The sequence below is a fragment of the Halichoerus grypus genome, chromosome 1 (genome assembly GCF_964656455.1).
Source record: "Halichoerus grypus chromosome 1, mHalGry1.hap1.1, whole genome shotgun sequence".
Classification (NCBI taxonomy): Eukaryota; Metazoa; Chordata; class Mammalia; order Carnivora; family Phocidae; genus Halichoerus; species Halichoerus grypus.
In genome coordinates, this window is record NC_135712.1 from 207,770,836 (window position 1) to 207,791,849 (window position 21,014).

At 57.3% G+C, this 21,014-nt stretch overlaps 1 protein-coding gene across 3 annotated transcripts; it reads left to right on the forward strand.

The window, feature by feature from the left end:
• The first annotated feature begins 7,957 nt into the window (after positions 1-7,957).
• HOOK2 (hook microtubule tethering protein 2) lies at positions 7,958-20,759 on the forward strand. Of its 3 annotated transcripts, none has more exons than XM_036110838.2 (22): positions 7,958-8,108; positions 8,626-8,711; positions 8,781-8,853; positions 9,823-9,873; positions 9,979-10,111; positions 10,205-10,272; positions 10,623-10,685; positions 10,980-11,060; positions 11,167-11,327; positions 11,422-11,562; positions 12,502-12,703; positions 12,950-13,060; positions 13,169-13,256; positions 13,628-13,697; positions 14,390-14,527; positions 14,640-14,727; positions 14,926-14,960; positions 19,487-19,569; positions 19,650-19,753; positions 19,966-20,076; positions 20,145-20,216; positions 20,300-20,759. In XM_036110838.2, the coding sequence occupies exons 1-22, from the start codon at positions 8,064-8,066 to the stop codon at positions 20,447-20,449; spliced, it is 2,154 nt and encodes a 717-aa protein (XP_035966731.1). In that variant the 5' UTR covers positions 7,958-8,063; the 3' UTR covers positions 20,450-20,759. The 3 variants fall into 3 exon arrangements, with proteins under 3 accessions (XP_035966731.1, XP_035966732.1, XP_077911180.1); XM_036110839.2 differs by having other exon boundaries at positions 19,653-19,753; XM_078055054.1 differs by lacking the exon at positions 10,623-10,685.
• The last annotated feature ends 255 nt before the right edge of the window (positions 20,760-21,014 follow it).

Genomic DNA, 21,014 nt, shown 5'->3' on the forward strand with positions numbered 1-21,014 from the left:
TGACCCCCTTGCCCCAGCCCCACTGACTGACCGGGCCCTCACCAGGAAACTGGGCTGGGGGCTGCCCGTGAGTCAGCCAGTGGGCAGGCCAGGGCGAGAACCCACAAGTCATAGCACCCAGCCTCCCGCGTCCCTGCCCCTGGGTGTGGACAGACAGCTGGGCAGGAAGAGGCTGAGAATCACGGAGGCCCTCCTCCAGGAACCCCTGGCCTGCCAGCCACCCCCTCCCCCACCTCTGCGGTTTGGGGGTCCCTCACCCCCTCTCCTGGAGAGGAAGCTTCTGGGTTTTCTTGGAAGCAGGAAGGAGAGTCTGTCTCCTCAGGCTGACTCAGCTGGGCATGAGGGGAGTTTCCCACAAAGCTACTTCTGCCCCCCCCCACTGCTGGGAGCGGTCTTGGGGGGCCTAAGCATGGCTGACATCCTGGGTCACCCCTTTACAGGGGATGTGGTAAAAAAATAAGCCCACACCCCACCAAGGACTGAGGCTGATGAGCTGGGCCTCCTAGGGGAAGTGACAAACAGCAGGGAGGGAAGTGGGGGGGGTGATGTTTGGAGAGAGGAAGCACCAGGATGGGGGGGGCAGAAACAGACTGGGAAGCACAGAGCCCCACAGCACCTCAGCATGGTCCAGGAGCACGTGTGTGTCTGGTTGGCTGTGGGTTTGCATGTGGCTGGCCTGTCAGGGCGTGTGAGAGTGTGTGTGAGGCCTCTCTCCTCAGTGCATGTGTCTGTGTGTTGGCCCAACCCTGCAGGGGTGCGTAGGGCCTGTCTGCTTTGGGGGGCAGGAGGTGCGTGAGTGTATGTGCATGGTCTGTGGAACAGGTTGCATGTGGCTGACCCGTATGCATTTGCTGCTTTGGAGTTCATACGGCTAACCTATTCGTGTTTGGTGTGTTTTGTGTGTTTGTGTGTGTGAGGTCCACAGCTTGCCTGTGTGAGGTCTGTGTGTGCATGTGAGGTCTGTGGCTAGTCTGTACGTCTGTGTGAGCTCTGTGGCTGTGTGTGTGTGTGCGTGCGTGTGCGTGTGGCTGGTCTGTACGTCTGTGTGAGCTCTGTGGCTGTGTGTGTGTGTGTGTGCGTGTGGCTACTCTGTACATCTGTGTGAGCTCTGTGGCTGTGTGTGTGTGTGTGTGTGCGTGTGGCTGGTCTGTACGTCTGTGTGAGCTCTGTGGCTGTGTGTGTGTGTGCGTGCGTGTGCGTGTGGCTGGTCTGTACATCTGTGTGAGCTCTGTGGCTGTGTGTGTGCGTGCGTGTGCGTGTGGCTGGTCTGTACATCTGTGTGAGCTCTGTGGCTGTGTGTGCGTGCGTGTGCGTGTGGCTGGTTTGTACGTCTCTGTGAGCTCTGTGGCTGTGTGTGTGTGTGTGTGCGCGTGTGCGTGTGGCTGGTCTGTACGTCTGTGTGAGCTCTGTGGCTGTGTGTGTGCGTGCGTGCGTGTGCGTGTGGCTGGTCTGTACGTCTGTGTGAGCTCTGTGGCTGTGTGTGTGTGTGCGTGCGTGTGCGTGTGGCTGGTCTGTACGTCTGTGTGAGCTCTGTGGCTGTGTGTGTGCGTGTGTGTGTGCGCGCGTGTGTGTGGCTGGTCTGTACGTCTGTGTGAGCTCTGTGGCTGGGTGTGTGCGTGTGTGTGTGTGCGTGTGGCTGGTCTGTACATCTGTGTGAGCTCTGTGGCTGTGTGTGTGCGCGTGCGTGTGTGGCTGGTCTGTACGTCTGTGTGAGCTCTGTGGCTATGTGTGTGTGTGTGCGTGTGCGTGCGGCTGGTCTGTACGTCTGTGTGAGCTCTGTGGCTGGGTGTGTGCGTGTGTGTGTGTGCGTGTGGCTGGTCTGTACGTCTGTGTGAGCTCTGTGGCTGTGTGTGTGCGCGCGTGCACGTGCGCTAGCCAACAGGTCCTGTCAGGGTGTCTCTGTGCCAATGTGTTTACGAATGTCCGACTATGGCTTGTTCATGCCTCTCTTTGCTGGGTGTGACTGTCTGGCCAAACCATGTCTGTAAATATGTCCGTTTGTCTGCTTGCATCTGTCTAGTCTGTAGGTGGGTCTGAGTTGTGTGTGGTACTGCTGAGGTATTGTGTATGTGTAAGGCCGTGTCTCTGGGTCCCTTGGAGCCTTGGGAGTGTGTGTGTGCGCAGTGTGTGTGGGAGGCTGGGGTTCTCCATCATGGTGTATCTGTGTCCTCTTCATCCACCTCTCTGTAGGTTTAGGTTTGTCTCTCTTGCCTCTGAGTACCTTGCTGAGCTGGTGATCTTGTTGGTGTGTGTGTGCACGCACGTGTGTTGCTTTCTCTTGTGTCAGGATCTGACAGTGTGTGCGTGTGTGTGTCTGAACATCTCCCGAGAAGCAGTAGATGTCCCTATCCTGAAAGCAACTGTCCCTTCTCTGAGTCTATCAGCACGTGTGTGTCGCCTGCCTGTGTCTGCACCCAGTTCTCTATGTTGCTCTCCTGCCTGTGTGTCTCTGGCCTATTATATTTGTCTCAGTGCGAGTGAGTGTGGCTGTGTCTGCTGGGCTGTGTGCTTCTCACCCGAATGTCTGTCTGTGCCTGTGTTTGTCAGTGTGTCCATCTTGCCTGTGTGCCCAGTTGATTTATCTGTATCACACACACCCCACCTGCATGCCTCTGACCTGCCGATGTCTTCATGTGTTTGGCAGAGTTTCCATCTTGCTCCTGAGTCTGCCCTGTCTCTGCCCTATATGTGACGGCCGCTGCTGGGTCGGCTTGCCCAGATGTGTGTCTGACCCTGTCGGTGTGTCCCTGCTTGGCAGTCTCTCTGTGGCCAAGGTGAGAGGAGTTCGTGTGTCTGGACTGGGTCTCTTTTGGGGTGACTGTGTGTGTGTATACTCCTTGCCACCCCCTCCCCCAAGTCTGGCCACCCTGGGCCATGTTTACTCTGCCCCCAGCCGATTTCTGCCCTGCCCGGGGAGGGGCTGACCCTCCAGTCTGTCCAGCCGGCAGTCCACAGGATGTTCCCCAGACGCTGTCTCCGCCGACATCCCCTCCCTTTGGCCACCCCTGGGTCAGGACCCAGGCGTCCAGGGCAGCGGGGGTGGGGCTGCAGCGTGCGGGGGGGTGGCCTGTCAGGGCCCCGGAATGAGGGTGGGAGGTGGGGAGGCAACGGGCCCAACAGGTTCCGCCTCATTCCTGCCCCGCCTCTCACTTCCTGGGTGCCTGCCTGGGGCAGGGGGTGGACGGGATGAACCCCATGGCCTCAGAGCGCCTGGGTGGGGCACAGCCCGCCCCGCAAGACCTGGCTTCTGCTGGGCACCTTGACACCCAGGCCCGAGAGACAGGAGGAACCTGGGTCCTTCTGCCTGCCAGGCCTCCTCCTATTGCTGTGCCCAGCTCTCAGGATGCAAAGCGTCCCCTCTATTATTCACCTAATTCCCACAACAACACAATGGGCCAGGTAAAATTATCCACCATTTTCATATGGGGAAACTGAGACAGAGATGGCAATGACGGCAGAGGCAGCATTTGAACCCAGCTCTGAATGCTGCCCAAGACCCCCAGCCAGCTCATCAACTGCCTTCCTTCCCTTCTCTAAAAATGATACATGTAGGGTGGAGCGTAAACCCAGGCCCCCATGAAGCCTGGCTCAAGGGGGCGCCCGGCTTGCTCTGAGTCCAAAGGGGCCCCTGTTTGAAATGAATAAGAAAACGGCTTTAACCGTTTCATCGCCACGATGGGCTCTGCCAAAACTTCCTGTGGGCTGGGGGGGAGGGGTGGGAGCTGGGTTCCCGGAGGCCTGCGCTGTGGCGGAAGGCCCTGCCAATTCTGGGGTGGGGGGAAACACCTCCAGCGACTTTGGCGAGGGATGGCTAAGGGAAGACACCGTCAGCCCCCGGAAGGGGCGCCCCTCCCCCCTGGACCGGGAGGTCCCTAGAACTTAGTTCTCAGCCCCCACTGCCTGGAGGGGGTCTCAGAGTCCGCAGCCCCCTCCCCAGGGGCCTGACTCACACTCGGGGAAAGCCGCGAAGGGTGAGTCACGGGGGTGGAGAAGGGGGAGCAAGGTCGGCTGCGGCCAAGGGACCCCCGCGCTGGCCTGAGTCACGCATGCTCCAGCCTCGCTGACCCCCAACCCCTTCCCCAGAGACCCGGAGCGGGAAGCGCACTGCTGGTGGACCACGGAGCCGAAGGAAGAGCGGGGCTGGGGGAGGGGGGGAAGCACGCGTCAGGCCGCGCGGGAGGCTCCGGTTCCCATGGTAACTGGGGGGGTCTCTCAGCTCCACGGGGGGGGGAGTTCCTCTCAGCAGGGACGGCCCCCGCGCGCCGGGGAAGCCCCCGCGCGCTCCGTCGAGGGGCCACAAGTTTCAGGTCGGGGCAGGAAGGGGTTAACGGCGGCCCCCTTCCCGGGTTTCACCCGCGCCCAAAGCCTGGGGAGGGGGCGGGGCTCTGCCCCGCGCGCCCCACCCCCGCGGCCGCCCACGCACACGCGCACGCAGCTAGCCCATCCCCCCACGCTCGCACGCACGACCGCGTCGGGCTCCACGCATGCAGCGACCCCTGTCGTGTCTCACGTCACGCACGACGCACGCGCCTCCGCAGCGCGGGGAGGGGCCCCTCCCGGCGTAGAGCAGTGGGACGTGGGGCGTTTGGTGCCCACTGCGCACATCTCCGCCTCCGCTGAGCGCGGTGTCCCGTGTGACTTTGACTCCCCCCCCACAAGGTCACAAACTCTCCAGTGACCCACAGTGTCACACGGACACAGGATACACCTGCCATACACTGGCTCAAACCTTCACTAGTCCAGCCAGCCCCGCAGCGGACACGGTCAGGGTCACACGGACACACAGACACACGTGGAGACCCAGATGGTTACACAGGCACACCTGTTATTCCTTGTGTATGGAGGCAGGGCCCTCTCCATTCACAGACCGGTGGTATATATAGGTACTCTGATAAGGCCACACCATCACCATCAAGACAAAGTAAGACACAGATACAAAGTCTTGGATGCCAGGACTCCAGTTGCAACACAGCCATACCTCTCACACAGAGATTGTAAAGGCACAGAGACACATGGTGGGGACAGAAACGACAACCATTTAGTCACATGGTCATCACAGGGTGCACAAGTTAGAGTCACAGACAAACCCACAAGGGCACACACAGGGACACTCCGATTGTCATGGGGATGTGGACAAATCAAGGACACACATGTCAGGGTCATGCTATTACAGAAAGCCACATGGCGAGAAAAGACGTGGTCGCACAAAAACAGAACCTAAAGCCACATAGAGGTACTGATTGTCACACACTCACTTCTCATACAAAAAGATGACACAGGGATGTAGACACACAAGGCTGCATATAGAGAAGCATTGTGCCCCAGTCCCCATCAGCACCCCCACCACCAAATCACATCTGTTGCATAAATTCCCAGGGCCCCAAAACACAGGTGGATGCAGACACAATGCCTGTGCACACACAATCACAGACCCACCATCTCACACCTACATAAATGAGCACACTTTACACGGACTCAAGACACACACACACACACACACACACACACACACACGGAGGAGGACAGGATGGGAGTTCTCGGCGGGATGTCAGTGTCTTTAGTGCAAAAGGCCTGTCAGAGTCCCTCCTGGTATGGAGTGTGGTGTCCACCCTGTAGCTGTGGTCAGCCCTGGGGAAAGGGCATCATCCTCCAATTGTGTGCACCCAGGATCCCCATCCTAGCCCTCATGACTGGGTCTCTGCCCAGATGTGAAGGCCGGAGGGGACGGGCCAGGGTCCAGCTGTGGCCGCAGGGAGGGGCTGAGTCACCAGCTTCCCAGCAGTACAACCCAGGCTGGGCCCAGCTGTTCCTGGAAACAGGCAGGAGGGGGTGGGGTCTCCAAACCAGCTAGGGGCTGCTGGCCCCCACCCACACTCTTTATCCCTACTAATGGAGGCCTCTGGGGCATCCCCCAAACTTTGGGACTCCCTCCACCAAAAATGGAGCTTTGCGTCTTTCCCCGAAATATAGGGTTCCTGCCCCCAAATGAGGGCTTGTGACCCCTTTCATTGAATTGAAGGTACCCAGATCGCCCCCAACAGTGGAGCTCCCTGCATCCCATAATAGAGATTGCTGCTCTTCCCTGCCAACATGGAAGCTTCCTTTCCCCCACAAACATGAGAATCCATGCCGCCCCAAATGGAGGGTTATGGCTCCTCTCCCAAATTGAGGGCACCCAGACCTTTCTTTAAATCTGGGGACTCAGGTCCCTGAACATCTAATCTAAAAAGCCCATAATATCACATTAGAACAATTTAAGTCCATGCCTCAAATATTTGGATTCCCAGATTCTTCCTACACATCAAGATCCTTGCAGTTTTTGCAAATATTGGGGATCCCACCCCAAATATGTGGCGGTCACATGTCCCCCAACATTGGGCTAACAGGCCCTCCCACAAATATTCCAGGCACCCCCCTGCTTGTAACAACCGTGGTTCCCGGCCCATCTTCCACTTTAACCTGGGGGTAGGGTGGCCCCATTTCCCCCTATTGGCAGCACCCTGTCCTCCGGTGGGTGCGGGAAGGGGGAGCCAGCGGCAGCTGTTCCCACGCCCGCCGGAAGGCAGCCCAGTCCGGAAGCCGGCACTGCCGGCCCTTGTCCCCTTCCCTCCTCCTCCCTCTCACCCTGCTCCAAGGGGTTGGAGGCCGAAAACAACGCGGGAAGGGGGTGTGGGGGTGTAGACGAGCCTTGGAGGCCCCCGCGTGCATGCGGCTGCGCGTCTGAGTGGGCTGTAACTGGGTTTCTGATGGTAGAGTGACTGTGCTCATGTGATGCGGAGTGGGGGCTGCTCTCATCTTGCTCAACCCGCTCCAAGGCAGGGTCGTCGGAGCCAGACTCAGGGTTGGAGAGAGCAGCGCCCCTCCCCTCAGACCTAGACCCACCCCCAAAGCCGAGCCCGCCCCTCCCTCCAGGTACAGCTAATAACCTCTAATTACTGCTCATTACCTTGCCCGCCCCGTGGGAGAGGAGCTGCTGGGGTATTCTGGCGCCAAAGGGTGCGGGCCGGGGCTTTGCCCCTTCCCCTAAAGCCAGCTAGAGCCTCTGTTTCCTCTCCTGCGACCGGGAATTAAAACAGCACCTGCCACCTAGACTCATGGGAAGATGTCAACCGCCTATATCATTTAAATCGCTGAGCGCAGGAACTGCATACTGTAGACACTCAATAAATGGTGACTGCAATTTTATTAACTACTATTGTTACCACTTTCCTTTGAGCCCCCTCCACCGCCCGGGCGGGGTCTCTGAAAGGGCACGGTGCTTCCCCGCAGGCCGCGCTCCTGCAGTCTGCGCGCCCCCTGGTGGGCCTTGGGGACCTGGGCGGCCTGGTCCTGGGATCTGAGGCTGGAGGACCTCAGGGCCTCGGGGCTGGGGGTTGGGTGGGGTGGAGTGGGCATGGTGCAGGAGCAGCTCGGTGGAACTCGATCCATACTGGACAAGTGTGTCTGTCCATCACCCAAGACCTGAGTCTGGCTGACTCATCCTGTCCCCTCGACCTAGGACCACGCTCGTGTCCCCTTGTTTACCCCTGAGTCAAGACTCTCAAGTCACCTCCACCAGGAAGACCCCTTTAGGATCTCTCCTCGAAGTCCACAGAACGTGTTATGGCCTGCCCTTTCCCCGCGTAGATAAAGGCTCCGATAAGGTGGTTAGGCAGCAGAATTTCTCCCAGCTGAAGGGAGAGGACGTGAATAAGCCTGTATAACAGGGTGGGATAGCTCCGCCTCACATGATGAAGAGTTATCGTGACGTCTCCGCTACCCCCAAAAGAACCAAGGAGGAGGGGTAGCGGGTCTACATTTGGGATGTGCAAGCGTGGTCCAGGCTGACCCCTAGCGGCAGGGCGGGCGCCGGAAAGCTGCCCGGATCCAAGATGGGGGAACTGGAAGTCTGATCTGGCGTCGGGAGATCACGTGTCCGGGGCGGGGCCTGCGCCTAGGGGGCGGGGCGGGGCGGCGCTCTAGGCCGAGCGGGAGGTCGGGGCTGCGGGCGCTCGCTGGTGGCGGATCAGGAGGTGGCTGCGGTGGCTGGGCTCCGCGGCCGGGGTCGAATCCGATCGGGAGCCATGAGCGTGGACAAGGCCGAGCTATGCGGGTCTCTGCTCACCTGGGTAGGTCGGGGGCGGGGCCAGGGACAGGTGTGCGCCCGTTCTTCTTGCCCGGGAGCCCTGGCCTTGGCTCAGTCTACTCCTCTGTTCTGGGGCTGGGAGAGGGAAAGGGTGGTGGGCTTGCAGGGCGGTTGGACTCTGGCCTGAGCACCCGCCCCGGTCACGTGGCAGGTCTGCGTGGAAAGAACAGGTGAGGCTCCGCCCCTTCGCGGCTGGGTCACGTAGGGCGAGGGCACAGGTGAGCTGGCCTGGTCACGTGGGGCCTGTGGGGACCAGGTGACTCGTGGTTCCGCCCTGGCCTCGTCGCACGGGGTCTGTGGAACAGAAGTGAAGTGAGGCCACGCCCCCTCCAGGCCCAGGTGTGCAGAGGCCACACCCCCGCGGAGCTGGTGTGAGAAAACTATAGGCCAGTCCCCGCCAACCGTGTGAGGTTCCTGCTGACCGGGAAAATCTGCAAATGGGGAATGGTTCTGTTCTCCCAGGCCCTGACTGCCCCTTGCCCTTTCCTCTCCCTCCCCAGTTGCAGACGTTCCACGTCCCGTCCCCCTGTACCAGGCCCCAGGACCTGAGTAGTGGCCTCGCCATAGCCTATGTGCTGAACCAGATGTGAGTGGGGCTGAGGGGGAGGGTCCCGAAAAGGTCCTCCAGCAGCTCATGCCACCTTCTCGCCCCCAGAGATCCTTCCTGGTTCAACGAGGCGTGGCTCCAGGGCATCTCAGATGACCCAGGTCCCAACTGGAGGCTGAAGGTGACAGGTGGACTCATGACTGGGGGACAGACTGGCGAAGAGATAATCAGGGAAGGCTAAGCTAGACATATCCTGGGTGATGGGTCAGCTAGCCACATGTCCTGGGTGATGCACAGACTTGGCTAGGAAGAGGGACAGATGTCTGGTGACGAGCCAACTCTGTTCTTTCATTCTCCTATGGAGCAGGCCTGGGTGTGCAGCAAGGAAAAACAAAGACAAAAACTTGCGCGCGCACACACATATAAACATTAACTTCCAATGGCAGTAAGTTCTACAAAGACAATAAAAGCTGAGCCATGAGAGAGGGCAACTAGGTGGGTGGTTACTCCAGATGGGTTGATCTCCATGTGAAATTTGGAGAAACGGGATTCCAGGCACAGGGAACAGCAAATGCAAAGTGGGGAATAAGCTTGATGTATCGAGGAAAGGCAGGGAGGTCAGAACAGAGAACAAGGGGCCAGGAATGGTGGATGAGGTCATCAGGAGGAGGGCAGGCTGGGGCAGGGAGACGGATTCTATTTTAAGTGCTGTGCAAAGTCAAGGGAGGGTTTTAGCAGAGAGGAAAGACACAACCTGGCTTGGACTTTAAAAAGCTCCCCCTGGCTGCTTGGAGAGGAATGGGGGGTAGGCAGCAAGAGTGGAAATTGACACCAAGTTGGTGCAATAATCCAGGTGAGAGATGAAGGTGGCTAGAACCAAAGGGTGGCAGGGCAAGTGATGAGAAGTGATTGGATTCTGGGGACATGTGAACAAGATGGACAGGCGGACAAGAAGGGCAGGCGACTAGATAGGTCGTCCCTAGGAGAGAAGACATTCAGACAGAGAACGGTGTCAAACAGGATGAGATGACCAGTGATTGGGAAATGAGGCAGAGAGAAAAGGCTGGGGTAGGCAGCTTCACAGTGGGGGCTGCCTGGCTCCTTCTGGGGGCCTCTGGGACCCTGGACACAACTCCTTACCTCTCCCTAGGTCAGCAACCTGAAGACCATCTTACAGAGCTTGGTGGAGTATTCCCAGGATGTGAGTAACCATGGCAGGGCTTAGGGGGTGGGGTTGGGTTGGAAGGAGGTGAGTGTCTGTGAGCCCTCATATCCCTGATTCCCACCCCCACCCCCCTATCCTCAGGTCCTGGGGCATCCTGTTTTGGAGCAGCACCTTCCGGACGTGAGCCTCATTGGCGAGTTTTCAGACCCAGAAGAGCTTGGCAAGCTGCTTCAGCTGGTGCTTGGCTGTGCCATCAGTTGCGAGAAGAAGCAGGGTATGGGGGTTCGGGGGCCCTCAGGGGACGACCCAGGGAACTCCTTCTCACCCTCTACCCCCATGTTTCAGTGTTCTCCACCTTGATCCCCAGAGCACATCCAGAGAATCATGACGCTGGAGGAATCAGTTCAACATGTGGTAATGGAAGCCATCCAGGAGGTAGGTGGGGGTGCCCAATGTGGCAAGGAGCTTCAGGGGAGGGGACATCAGAGCAGAGGCAACTGGGCACAGGCTCTGCCCTGGTAAGGTCTGGGCTCTTCCTGGAACCCAGCTGGCCAGATTTCCCCGTCTCATGTGTCTGCCAGCGCTAAGTCACCATTTAGCACCCTCAAAGGACCCAGCCTCCCTGCTGGACCCATGGCAGGAAGGCAGCCTTTAGACTGGGGTTCTTGGGGAGCACTGGCTTTGGGGACAGGAGGATGGAGAGGCCCTTAGGCTGGGTCATGGAAGCATTAATGGCCACCCTCAGAGGGCCCAGCTCATCTCGATATCCTCCCGCCCTGCTTCAGCTCATGACCAAAGACACCCCTGACTCCCTGTCACCAGAAACATATGGGAACTTTGATAACCAGGTAAGAGGTGGGGGATCTTGTTAAAGGACCAAGCCCATTGCTGATTCTCAGGGCTGCCTAAGGAGGAGGAACTTGTCCTTAAGTGTATAAACTTCCTCCATCCCTCAGGGTCCTAGCCTCTTCCCTCGTTCCCACATCACCTTTCCTCCAGTCCCTTGGGGTCCCAGCCCTCTGTTAGATCTTGAGGGTTTCTGGGCTCCTCCTCTCTGCCACTAGAGATGCCAGCCTCCCCCCCTCTCTTCCCGTGGATCCCTGACTTCCTCGCCCCTCCCCACCCTCCACTACCCTCCTCAGTCCCGAAGGTACTACTTCCTGAGCGAGGAGGCTGATGAGGGGGATGAGTTGCGGCAGCGCTGTCTGGACCTGGAGCGGCAGGTGAGGTTGAGAGTGGTGGGGAGGGAGCACAGGTGCTCCTGGGGCAGGGTTGCTCGCCTCCGTTCTCCCCTCCAAACTCCAGCTCATCTGCACCCCCTGCTGGCAGCTGGTGCTCCTGTCCGAGGAGAAGCAGAGCCTGGCCCAGGAGAATGCGGCGCTGCGGGGGCGGGTGGGCCGGCCGGAGGGTGAGGGCGCCCCGGGCCTCACTGCCAAGAAGCTGTTGCTGCTGCAGTCCCAGCTGGAGCAGCTGCAGGAGGAGAACTTCAGGTGCGGTCAGCTGGGGATGGGGCCAGCAGGCCAGGGGATTGGCCCAGCTGCAGTCCCCTCAAGCGTCCCTTTCTTCCCCACCCCACCCCGCCAGGCTGGAGAACGGCAGGGAAGACGAGCGCCTGCACTGTGCCGAGCTGGAGCGGGAGGTCTCTGAGCTGCAGCAGCGGAACCAGGCGCTGACCAGTCTGGCCCAGGAGGCGCAGGCGCTGAAGGATGAGATGGACGAGCTGCGGTGAGTGGTCGGTCCCTGGGTCCCCACTGCACACTCTCGTTGCCACCATGTCCCTCTGATGCCATCGTCCCTCAAAAACCCCCAAATGCCCAGTGGACCCACACAGTGTCTTCTGGACGCCACCAAGATTCCTGGATCCCTGATGCCCCCCAGGACCCCACAGTGTGCCCTTGTGATCCCACATTATAGCCCCCAGACCTTGGAAGATCCCCACGACCCCAGCTACCAGCTCCCCACCCCTGCTCCCATGCTGCCCAGGTGCCCTCATGCCCCAGGATCCTATTGTGCCCTCCAGGACCCAAATGCAGTAATCCCCCCGCTGCCCCCATCACCCCTCCTGTGCCCCCTCATGATAGGACTATTCCTTTTTATGACCCCACAGCACCCCTGCAGCCCCAGAGCACTTGTTGGGCCTCCAGAACACCCATTTCCTAGACCTCAGCATGCCCTCCGTAACCTCAAAAGGCTCCCCTGTGACCCCGCAGCACCCCTGTAATGTTAAAGTGTCTAGTGAATCCCTACTGCACCTTAGAGGACCACATAGTGCTCTGCCCTGAAGCTCCCCCATGACCCCACCATGCCCTCGTTGATCCCACAGCCACCTTATAACCTCAAAGTGTCCTTGAGGCTCTTCAGAGCCTCTGGGCACCATCATTCCCCCTGGGACCCCTCAGTCATTCTATATCCCCACAATCCCCCCCCCCCCATCCCTGATTATGACCCTGGGCTAACCATTGGTGCTTAGGGCTCCCTCTATGCCCCTTAATGATCTCCCAACAACACCGGGCCCTGGCTGACTCCGGACCCTCACGATCTACCACCTTGAACCCACACATCCCCAGGTGATATGACCTCTTCCCCTGCCCGGAGGACCCCAGATCCAAGCTGAACCCTGACCCCAGACCCAGGCCTCCTCTCCCGACTTGCCTCCTCCCCCAGGCAGTCCTCTGAGCGTGCTGGGCAGCTGGAGGCCACGCTGAGCAGCTGTCGGCGCCGGCTGGGGGAGCTGCGGGAGCTGAGGCGGCAGGTGCGGCAGCTGGAGGAGCGCAACGCCGGCCATGCCGAGCGCACCCGGCAGCTGGAGGATGAGCTCCGCCGGGCCGGCTCGCTCCGTGCTCAGCTCGAGGCACAGCGACGACAGGTGCGGCAGGGATCAGGGCAGAGCCTGGAGGGCAGCGTGCTCTGGGCCGCTGGGCCCCTCGCCCCTCTCACTTTGGCCCATCCTCAGCATGGCGCTGAGCCCCTGCACCCGGAGCCCTCTCTCCCTCATTTGCATAGCTCCTCCCTAGGCTTGTAAGCCCCTCCCCTCCGAGTTCTCCGCGCCTGGCCTCTCTGGCCCCGTGCCTTCACCTTCAACCCTGCATCCTCACCCCTCCTCTCTGTTCAGGTTCAGGAACTGCAGGGCCAGAGGCAGGAAGAGGCCATGAAGGCCGAGAAATGGCTATTCGAGTGTCGAAATCTGGAGGAGAAGTATGAGTTGGTGACAAAGGAGAAGGAGGTGAGGCTGAAGTCTGGCATCCAAGTCCCACCCTGTGCATCCTGGCATAGCCCAGTCCCCAGGAGGCCAACCCTCCCTCAAATGGCATCTTGCATCCTGTCCCTCCAGCGGCTGCTGGCAGAGAGGGACTCCTTGCGGGAGGCCAATGAGGAACTGCGCTGTGCCCAGCTGCAGCCTCGGGGGCTGACCCAGGCTGGTGAGTCGGAGGCCTAACAGCCCTAGGGCCTGGGGCAGGGTTGGCCTAAGGTGCTGTTAGGGCAGACAGAAAAGCAGTGTCCCAGGGCTTGTGTAGGCTGGGGGCAGAGCTAGGCCACTTTGAAGACAGGCTAGAGCGGGAAGAGGTGACAAGGGCTGACAGAAGGCAGGGGCTGACCTCCCAGGATCAGGGTGGGGCAAAGGCAAACTCAGGCCGTGCATCACTGCTCCCTGTCAAGCTGGGAGTGAGGCTTGTATTAAGCCAGGCTTTGGGCCAAACTTGAGTCCCCAAAGATGATTCTTGGAAAGAGAACCCTAGGGCTGGGGGCAGCAGCTGTGCACGAACCTGAAGACATTTCTCACATTCTCCAGACCCCTCGCTGGATCCCACCTCACCAGCTGTGGAAAACTTAGCAGCAGAGATCCTACCTGCAGAGCTGAGGTACCCTGGGGTCGCTCAGAGCTCTGGCCGCACCCAGAGCCCACCCTCTGCCCTGCTCCCAGTGCAGGCACCTACTGCTAGCCTGGCCTGCTATGTTGGGATGCCAAGTCCTAGCCTGGCTCTTGGGCCCACTCACTCCTAATTCGGCCCTTACCTGGTCGGTGCTCTACCCCTTGTTGGTTGCTTGCCTCTCCAGGATCCATCCTCAGTGCACAAATTAGGCCCAACCCATCTGGCTCCACTCAACGGAGCAAGATTCCTACCCCCAGCCCCGCTCACCTAGGACTCTGCCCCCAGGGCGTAGCCCTGTCCTCAGTGTAGACCTTGCTAGGTTCAGTGACCCGTGTCTTGCCCAGATGAACTCCCCCACCCCAGTTCTTCCTATTTCTGCGTCTGTCTTTCCCGCAGTCTTGCTTTCTCGCAGCCCTAGCGGGGATCGTGAATGTTCTAACCCGCTCCCGTAGCCCCGCCCTTACCTGCCTCCACCCTTAGGCCCAGCTCAAAACCCCGCCCATTTTTGGTCCCCCAGCGCTGGGTCCTCATTACTCTAATCCGGCCCCGGGGTCTGGTCGGGCTCTTCCCCAGGGCTCTGTCCCTCTGCCAGCCCTGTCCGCCCAGTCTCCCTGCCAGAGCCCCCGCAGGCCTGCGGGGTGACCCGTCTCCAGCCCTGCTCACTCCCTGGCGGTCGGCAGGGAGACGCTCCTGCGGCTTCAGCTGGAGAACAAGCAGCTGTGCCAGCAGGAGGCGGCCTACCGGGAGCGGCAGGAGGAGCTGCAGCGCCACCTGGAGGACGCCAACCGCGCGCGCCACGGGCTGGAGACGCAGCTGCGGTGAGGACCCACCGGGCGGAGGGCCCCCCCTCCCCGCGCGCGCGCATGGAGGGGGCGTGTGATGCGGGGCAGAGGGCGGGCGCAGGCACTCAGCAACCCCGCACTCCTGCAGGCTGAACCAGCAGCAGCTGTTGGAGCTGCGGGCCCAGGTGGAGGACCTGCAGAAGGCCTTGCAAGAGCAGGGGGGCAAGACTGAGGATGTGAGTGCCCTCCTCCTCCCTGCCTGGCCCTCCCTCATGCCCTCCCCGTAACCCTTCTCTCTCTCCTCCCTGCTGCTCGATGTCCCCTGCAGTCCATTGTAAGTACCGTGGGCCCAGGGTGGCACCCCCTACCCTCACCCCGGGAAGGAGTTGGGACCTCTGGACCCGCATTCACCCAGTGCCTGTTCTCTCCCCCAGTCCGCCCTGCTGAAGAGGAAGCTGGAGGAACATCTGTGAGTCCCAGAGGGAGGGCATTCCTGGTGGTGGGGGGAAAGGCTGGGGCACAGATGTGGGGGTCATTTGCTGTCTATGGGGACTTATTTATGAGGCGAGCTAATTAGCCAAAACGGAGAAGGCTCAGATCAAGTAGGGTCTTGGGGGCCAAGGGAAGGAGTATGAACTGTTTGGGGGGAACAATGGGGAGCCATGGAGGGAATTGCAGTAAGGTAGTATGACAAAGTGACAATCACCTTTTACTTTTTACATTGTTAAAAAAGAAACTATTTTGGGGGCACCTGGCTGGCTCAGTCGGTAGAGCGTGTGACTCCTGATCTCAGAGTCATGGGTTTGAGCCCCGCATTAGGTATAGAAATTAAAAAAAAAATTTTTTTAACCAAAAAAAAGAAACGATTTTATTTTGTTTATTTATTTTTTAAGATTTTATTTATTTATTCATGAGAGACAGAGAGAGGGAGAGAGAGAGAAGCAGGCTCCCAAGGATCAGGGAGCCTGATGCGGGACTCAATACCAGAACCCCGGGATCCTGACCTGAGCCGAAGGCAGACGCCCAACATCTGAGCCACCCAGGCACCCCTATTTTGTTTTTGTTTTTTTTTAAAGATTTTATTTATTTATTTGAGATAGAGAGAATGAGAGAGAGCACATGAGAGGGGTTAGGGTCAGAGGGAGAAGCAGACTCCCTGCCAAGCAGGGAGCCCGATGTGGGACTCGATCCAGGGACTCCAAGATCATGACCTGAGCCGAAGGCAGTAGCTTAACCAACTGAGCCACCCAGGTGCCCTGTTTTGTTTATTTTTTAAAATTTTATTTATTTATTCATTTGAGAGAGAGACAGCATGAGCAGGGGGAGGAGCAGGGGGAGAGGGACAAGCAAGACTCTGCTGAGCACGTAGCCTGACCCGGGGCTCAATCCCATGACCCCAACATCATGACCTGAGCGGAAATCAAGAGTGGGATGCTTAACAGACTGAACCACCCAGGCGCCCCTATTTTATTTTATTATTTTTTAAAGATTTTATTTATTTATTTGAGAGAGAGAGCAAGAGAGCATGACCCAGAGGAGGGGTAGAGGCAGAGGGAGAAACAGGCTCCCTGCTGAGCAGGGAGCCCGATGTGGGACTCGATCCCAGGACCCTGAGACCATGACCTGAGCTGAAGGCAGACGCTGAACCGACTGAGCCACCCAGGCGCCCTTATTTTATTTTTTATTTATTTATTTAATTTATTTTTATTTATTTATTTTTAAAAGATTTTATTTATTTATTTGACAGAGAGACAGCACAAGTAGGCAGAGTGGCAGTCAGAGGGAGAGGGAGAAGCAAGCTCTCTGCTGAGGAGGGAGCCAGACGTGGGGTTCGATCCCAGGACCCCAGGATCATGACCTGAGCCGAAGGCAGACGCTTAACGACTGAGCCACCCAGGCACCCCCCTAATTTATTTTTTAAAAAGATTTTATTTATTTGAGAGAGAGAGCAAGCACAAGTGGGGGGAAGGGCAGAAGAAGAAGGAGAGGGAGAAGCAGGCTCCCCACTGAGCAAGGAGCCTGATGCGGGACTTGGTCCCAGGACCCTGGGATCATGACCTGAGCCACCCAGGCATCCCCCCTATTTTATTTTTTTAAGAATCTATCTTAAGTAGCTATTATATTTATAGTTTAAAGAACAAAATATATACCGAGCAATACAGAGAGAAGGTGTATACTTCTTAGTCCCCACATTGATTGTTTCTACCCCACCCCCATTCATATTAGTTCATTATAAAAATCCTTGCAGGGCGCCTGGGTGGCTCAGTTGGTTGGGCGACTGCCTTAGGCTCGGGTCATGATCCTGGAGTCCCAGGATCGAGTCCCGCATCGGGCTCCCTGCTCAGCAGGGAGTCTCCTTCTCCCTCTGACCCTAACGCCTCTCATGTGCTCTCTCTCCCTCTCTCATTATCTCTCTCAAATAAATAAATAAATAAAAATCTTTAAAAAAATAAAAAATAAAAAATAAAAATCCTTGCAGGGGTGCCTGGGTGGCTGAGTCAGTTGGGCAGCTGCCTTCAGCTCAGGTCATGATCTCAGGGTCCTGGGATCGAGCCCCGCATTGGGCTCCCTGCTCAGCGGGGAGTCTGCTTCTCCCTCTCACTCTGCCCCCCGACGTGCTCTCTCTCTCTTGTGCTCTCTTTCTCACGCTTTCTCAAATAAGTAAACAAAAATTTTATTTATTTATTTATTTATTTATTTATAAAGATTTTATTTATTTGACACAGAGAGACATAGCGAGAGAGGGAACACAAGCCGGGGGAGTGGGAGAGGGAGAAGCAGGCTTCCCGCGGAGCAGGGAGCCCGATGCGGGGCTCGATCCCAGGACCCTGGGACCATGACCTGAGCTGAAGGCAGACGCTTAACGACTGAGCCACCCAGGCACCCCTAAAATCTTTATTTTTTTTTAAGATTTTTTATTTACTTATTTGAGAGGGAGAGAGCCCGCACAAGCAGGGGGAGGGGCAGAGGGAGACGCAGACTCCCTGCTGAACAAGGAACCTGATGTGGGCCTCGATTCCAGGACCCCGGGATCATGACCTGAGCTGAAGAAAGCCGCCCAACCGACTGAGTGAGCCACCCAGGTGCCCCAAATAAAAAAATATATATATTTTTAAAGATTTTATTTTATTTGACAGAGAGACACAGCCAGAGAGGGAACACAAGCAGGGGGAGTGGGAGAGGGAGAAGTAGGCTTCCCATGGAGCAGGGAGCCCGATGCGGGGCTCGATCCCAGGACCCTGGGATCATGATCTGAGCCGAAGGCAGACGCTTAACAACTGAGCCACCCAGGCACCCTAAAATCTTTTTTTTTTTTAAGATTTTATTTATTCATTTGAGAGAGAGAGGGAGAGAATGCACAAGCAGGGGGAGAGGCAGAGGGAGAGGGAGAAGCAGACTCCCTGCTGAGCAGGGAGCCCGACCTGGGGCTCGATCCCAGGACCTGGAGATCATGACCCGAGTCGAAGGCAGACGCTTAACCATCTGAGCCACCCAGGTGTCCCGAATAAAATCTTTAAAAAAATAAAAAATCGGGGCGCCTGGGTGGCTCAGATGGTCAAGCGTCTGCCTTCGGCTCAGGTCATGATCCCAGGGTCCAGGGATCGAGTCCCGCATTGGGCTCCCTACTGGGCAGGGAGCCTGCTTCTCCCTCTGCCTCTGCCTCTCTCTCTCTCTCTGACTCTCATGAATAAATAAAACATTAAAAAAAAATAAAAATCCTTATGAAATTTTTTAAGCAAATGCAAATGAATATTATATAAATTTTTATTCTGATTCCTCATTTACATGAGAGGTAGTGTGATATCTGCTAGTTTGCACTTCGCTTCTCCTACTTAAGAAGATGGCTGGGAAATTTTGCCATATGAATAGTTTTTTTTTTTTTTTTTTTTTTTAATAAATACAGTAGCTTTTGTCGACTGGGGTTCCATGGAGAAATTAGGCCTTACAGAAAATGATTTGTTTGACTCTTCTCCCTTCTGCCAAGGATGGAGTGTAGCTAGTACCAACCCAGAGTGCAGAAAAAGTTATTTCCTTACAGAGGATGGATATATGGAAACATGAGGGCTTAATTCTCCTGTAAAATTCCAGTCCGGAAGGGCTGGCCTATAACATTTTATTGTGAATGTCATAATGTATTTAAGTCATTCTTTCTGGTGCCTGGATGGCTCAGTCAGTTAAGCATTTGCCTTCAGCTCGGGTCATGATCCCAGAGTCCTGGGATCAAGCCCAGGCTCGCTGCTCACTGGGGAGTCTGCTCCTCCCTCTCCCTTTGCCCCTCCCCCGGCTTGTGCTCTCTCTCGCTCACTCTCTCTCTCAAATAAATAAATAAAATCTTTAAAAAAAAAAAAGTCATTCTTTCTAGGTATTTGCAATTTCAAACAGTGCAACAAAGTAAAACCTTGTATGTGCATCATTCTGCTTGTGTGCAGATATGTGGAAAAAGTGGAATTGGTGGCTTAGAGGGCACATGCCTTTGTAACCTTAGTAGACGTAGCGCAAGTTTCGTAATTAGGTGTTAGACCACGTTCCATATCCGGTGCACGAAAATAATCTCACCTACAAGGAGTGTTCTTAGATCTTTGGGGTTTTGCCTCAGGTGGCAGAACTGTAAGGTTTTACACTTTTGTTAGAAGAGATCTGCATGCTAGAAAGATCCCTGGCTGCTGGGTGGAGAGAGGAATGAGATCGAGTGTAGAAGAGACTGGCAAGGGGGTCATGGTGGCTGTACCAGTGTGTGGGCTGTGGCACGGAGCGAAGCGGACACACAGGGGGCTGGTCCAGGGCCCACCCGACGAGGGGTGTGGAAGGTTGTGGCTCCCGTGGCTAAGGAGATGGTGGGACCAAGGCATATGGCTTCCGTCTCGGGGGGCTGGCACACAGGTCTCTGCAGCCGGGCAGGTGCACGTTGGCCAGCCGGGAAGGCTGTGGCCACCAGTGGGAGGAAGGGAAGGAGGCCCAGTGGTCAGCCCACTGCTGCCCATCCTCTGTCCACAGGCAGAAGCTGCATGAAGCAGATCTGGAGCTGCAGCGGAAGCGGGAGTACATTGAGGAGCTGGAACCGCCCGCTGACAGTGGCAGTGAGTGGGATGCAGCGGCTGGGTGGGGCGGGAGGGCCCTGAGCTTGGCAGGGAGCTGAGGGGTCCCCTTGTTCCCCCAGCAGCTCGGCGTATCGAGGAGCTGCAGCACAGCCTGCAGAAGAAGGATGCGGACCTGCGGGCCATGGAGGAGCGCTACCGTCGCTACGTGGACAAGGCGCGCACGGTGAGGACACTGGGGGCTGCACGGGCCTCCTGCCAAGACTGCTGCCTCCCACTGACTCATGCCTCCCCCCAGCGCGCACCTCTCTGCCCCCACTCCCGCACCTGCCGTACCCCATCATATCACAGACGTCTGCACCACACTTCATGCGGCCCAACACGTCCGACGGCCTGCAAGGCCAAGGTCACCCTGCCTGGGTCTTTCCCAAACCCTAGGTCATACAGACCCTGGAACCCAAACAACGGCCATCCGGGGGGGCACCCCCAGAACTTCACACCCTGAGGACACAGCTCCGGGAGCGGGACGTCCGCATCCGGCACCTGGAGGTGGGTGTCCTCATCACTTCTCACTGTCCCCAGCATGTCCAGGCCCCTGACTGTTCCCTCCTTGGCAGATGGACTTTGAGAAGAGTCGAAGTCAGAGGGAGCAGGAAGAAAAGCTGCTCATCAGTGCCTGGTATAATATGGTGAGTGCACGTCACCGTAGTGAGGATACCGGGATGTGCCATGGGCTCACTGGACGCCAGCCATGACTCCTTCCTCCCTCCAGGGCATGGCTCTGCAGCAGCGAGCTGGGGAGGAGCGGGCACCTGCCCATGCCCAGTCATTCCTGGCACAACAGCGGCTGGCCACCAACACTCGCCGCGGGCCTCTGGGACGCCTAGCATCTCTGAACACGCGCCCCACCGACAAGCACTGATGGGCCTCAGGATCCTGCCCCCTGCCCAGCCAGTTGGGGCTCAGTCTGCCCTGGATTCCCCCAACTCACCTGGGGCCCAGCATCAGGAAGGCCTAGGGTCAGCTGCCTGAGAGCCTTAAGGTCATGACTTCTGCCCTTTGTTCTCTCAGATGGGACAAGAGTACAGGATAGGGCAGGAGGCAGGAGTGGGTCTGTTCTTTTTAGCAATGTGATTCTTATCCTTGATTTTCAGCCTGGGATTAATGAGATGCTAGGGGAGAGAGTGATTTTTATATTTGAGAAGAAAAATAATAAAGATTTTCAATCTGTCCTGGCTGGACTCTGGGCACTGAGGGGAGGGAGAGAAGATGGGCCAGATCATTGCTTTTAGAAAGGCCTGGCTTGTGTTCTTACTAAAGCGTGAATGACTGACGGCACCCACTGGGAGGTGAGAACCATGTTTGTGTCTGTGTAACAGTATGTGCGTGAGGTCGTTTTTCGAAGAGGCTTCAGACAAAAATTCCTGCCTTATGAAGTTGTCGTTTCTCATGAAGGGAGACAGACAATAAACAAAATAGATAAAGTG

Coding starts and splice junctions, on each gene's coding strand:
- HOOK2 (XM_036110838.2), top strand. CDS start 8,064: ATGAGCGTGGACAAGGCCGAGCTATGCGGGTCTCTGCTCACCTGG. Junction 8,712..8,780: donor GCCTATGTGCTGAACCAGAT/GTGAGTGGGGCT, acceptor TCTCGCCCCCAG/AGATCCTTCCTGGTTCAACG. Junction 13,698..14,389: donor ATCCTACCTGCAGAGCTGAG/GTACCCTGGGGT, acceptor GGCGGTCGGCAG/GGAGACGCTCCTGCGGCTTC.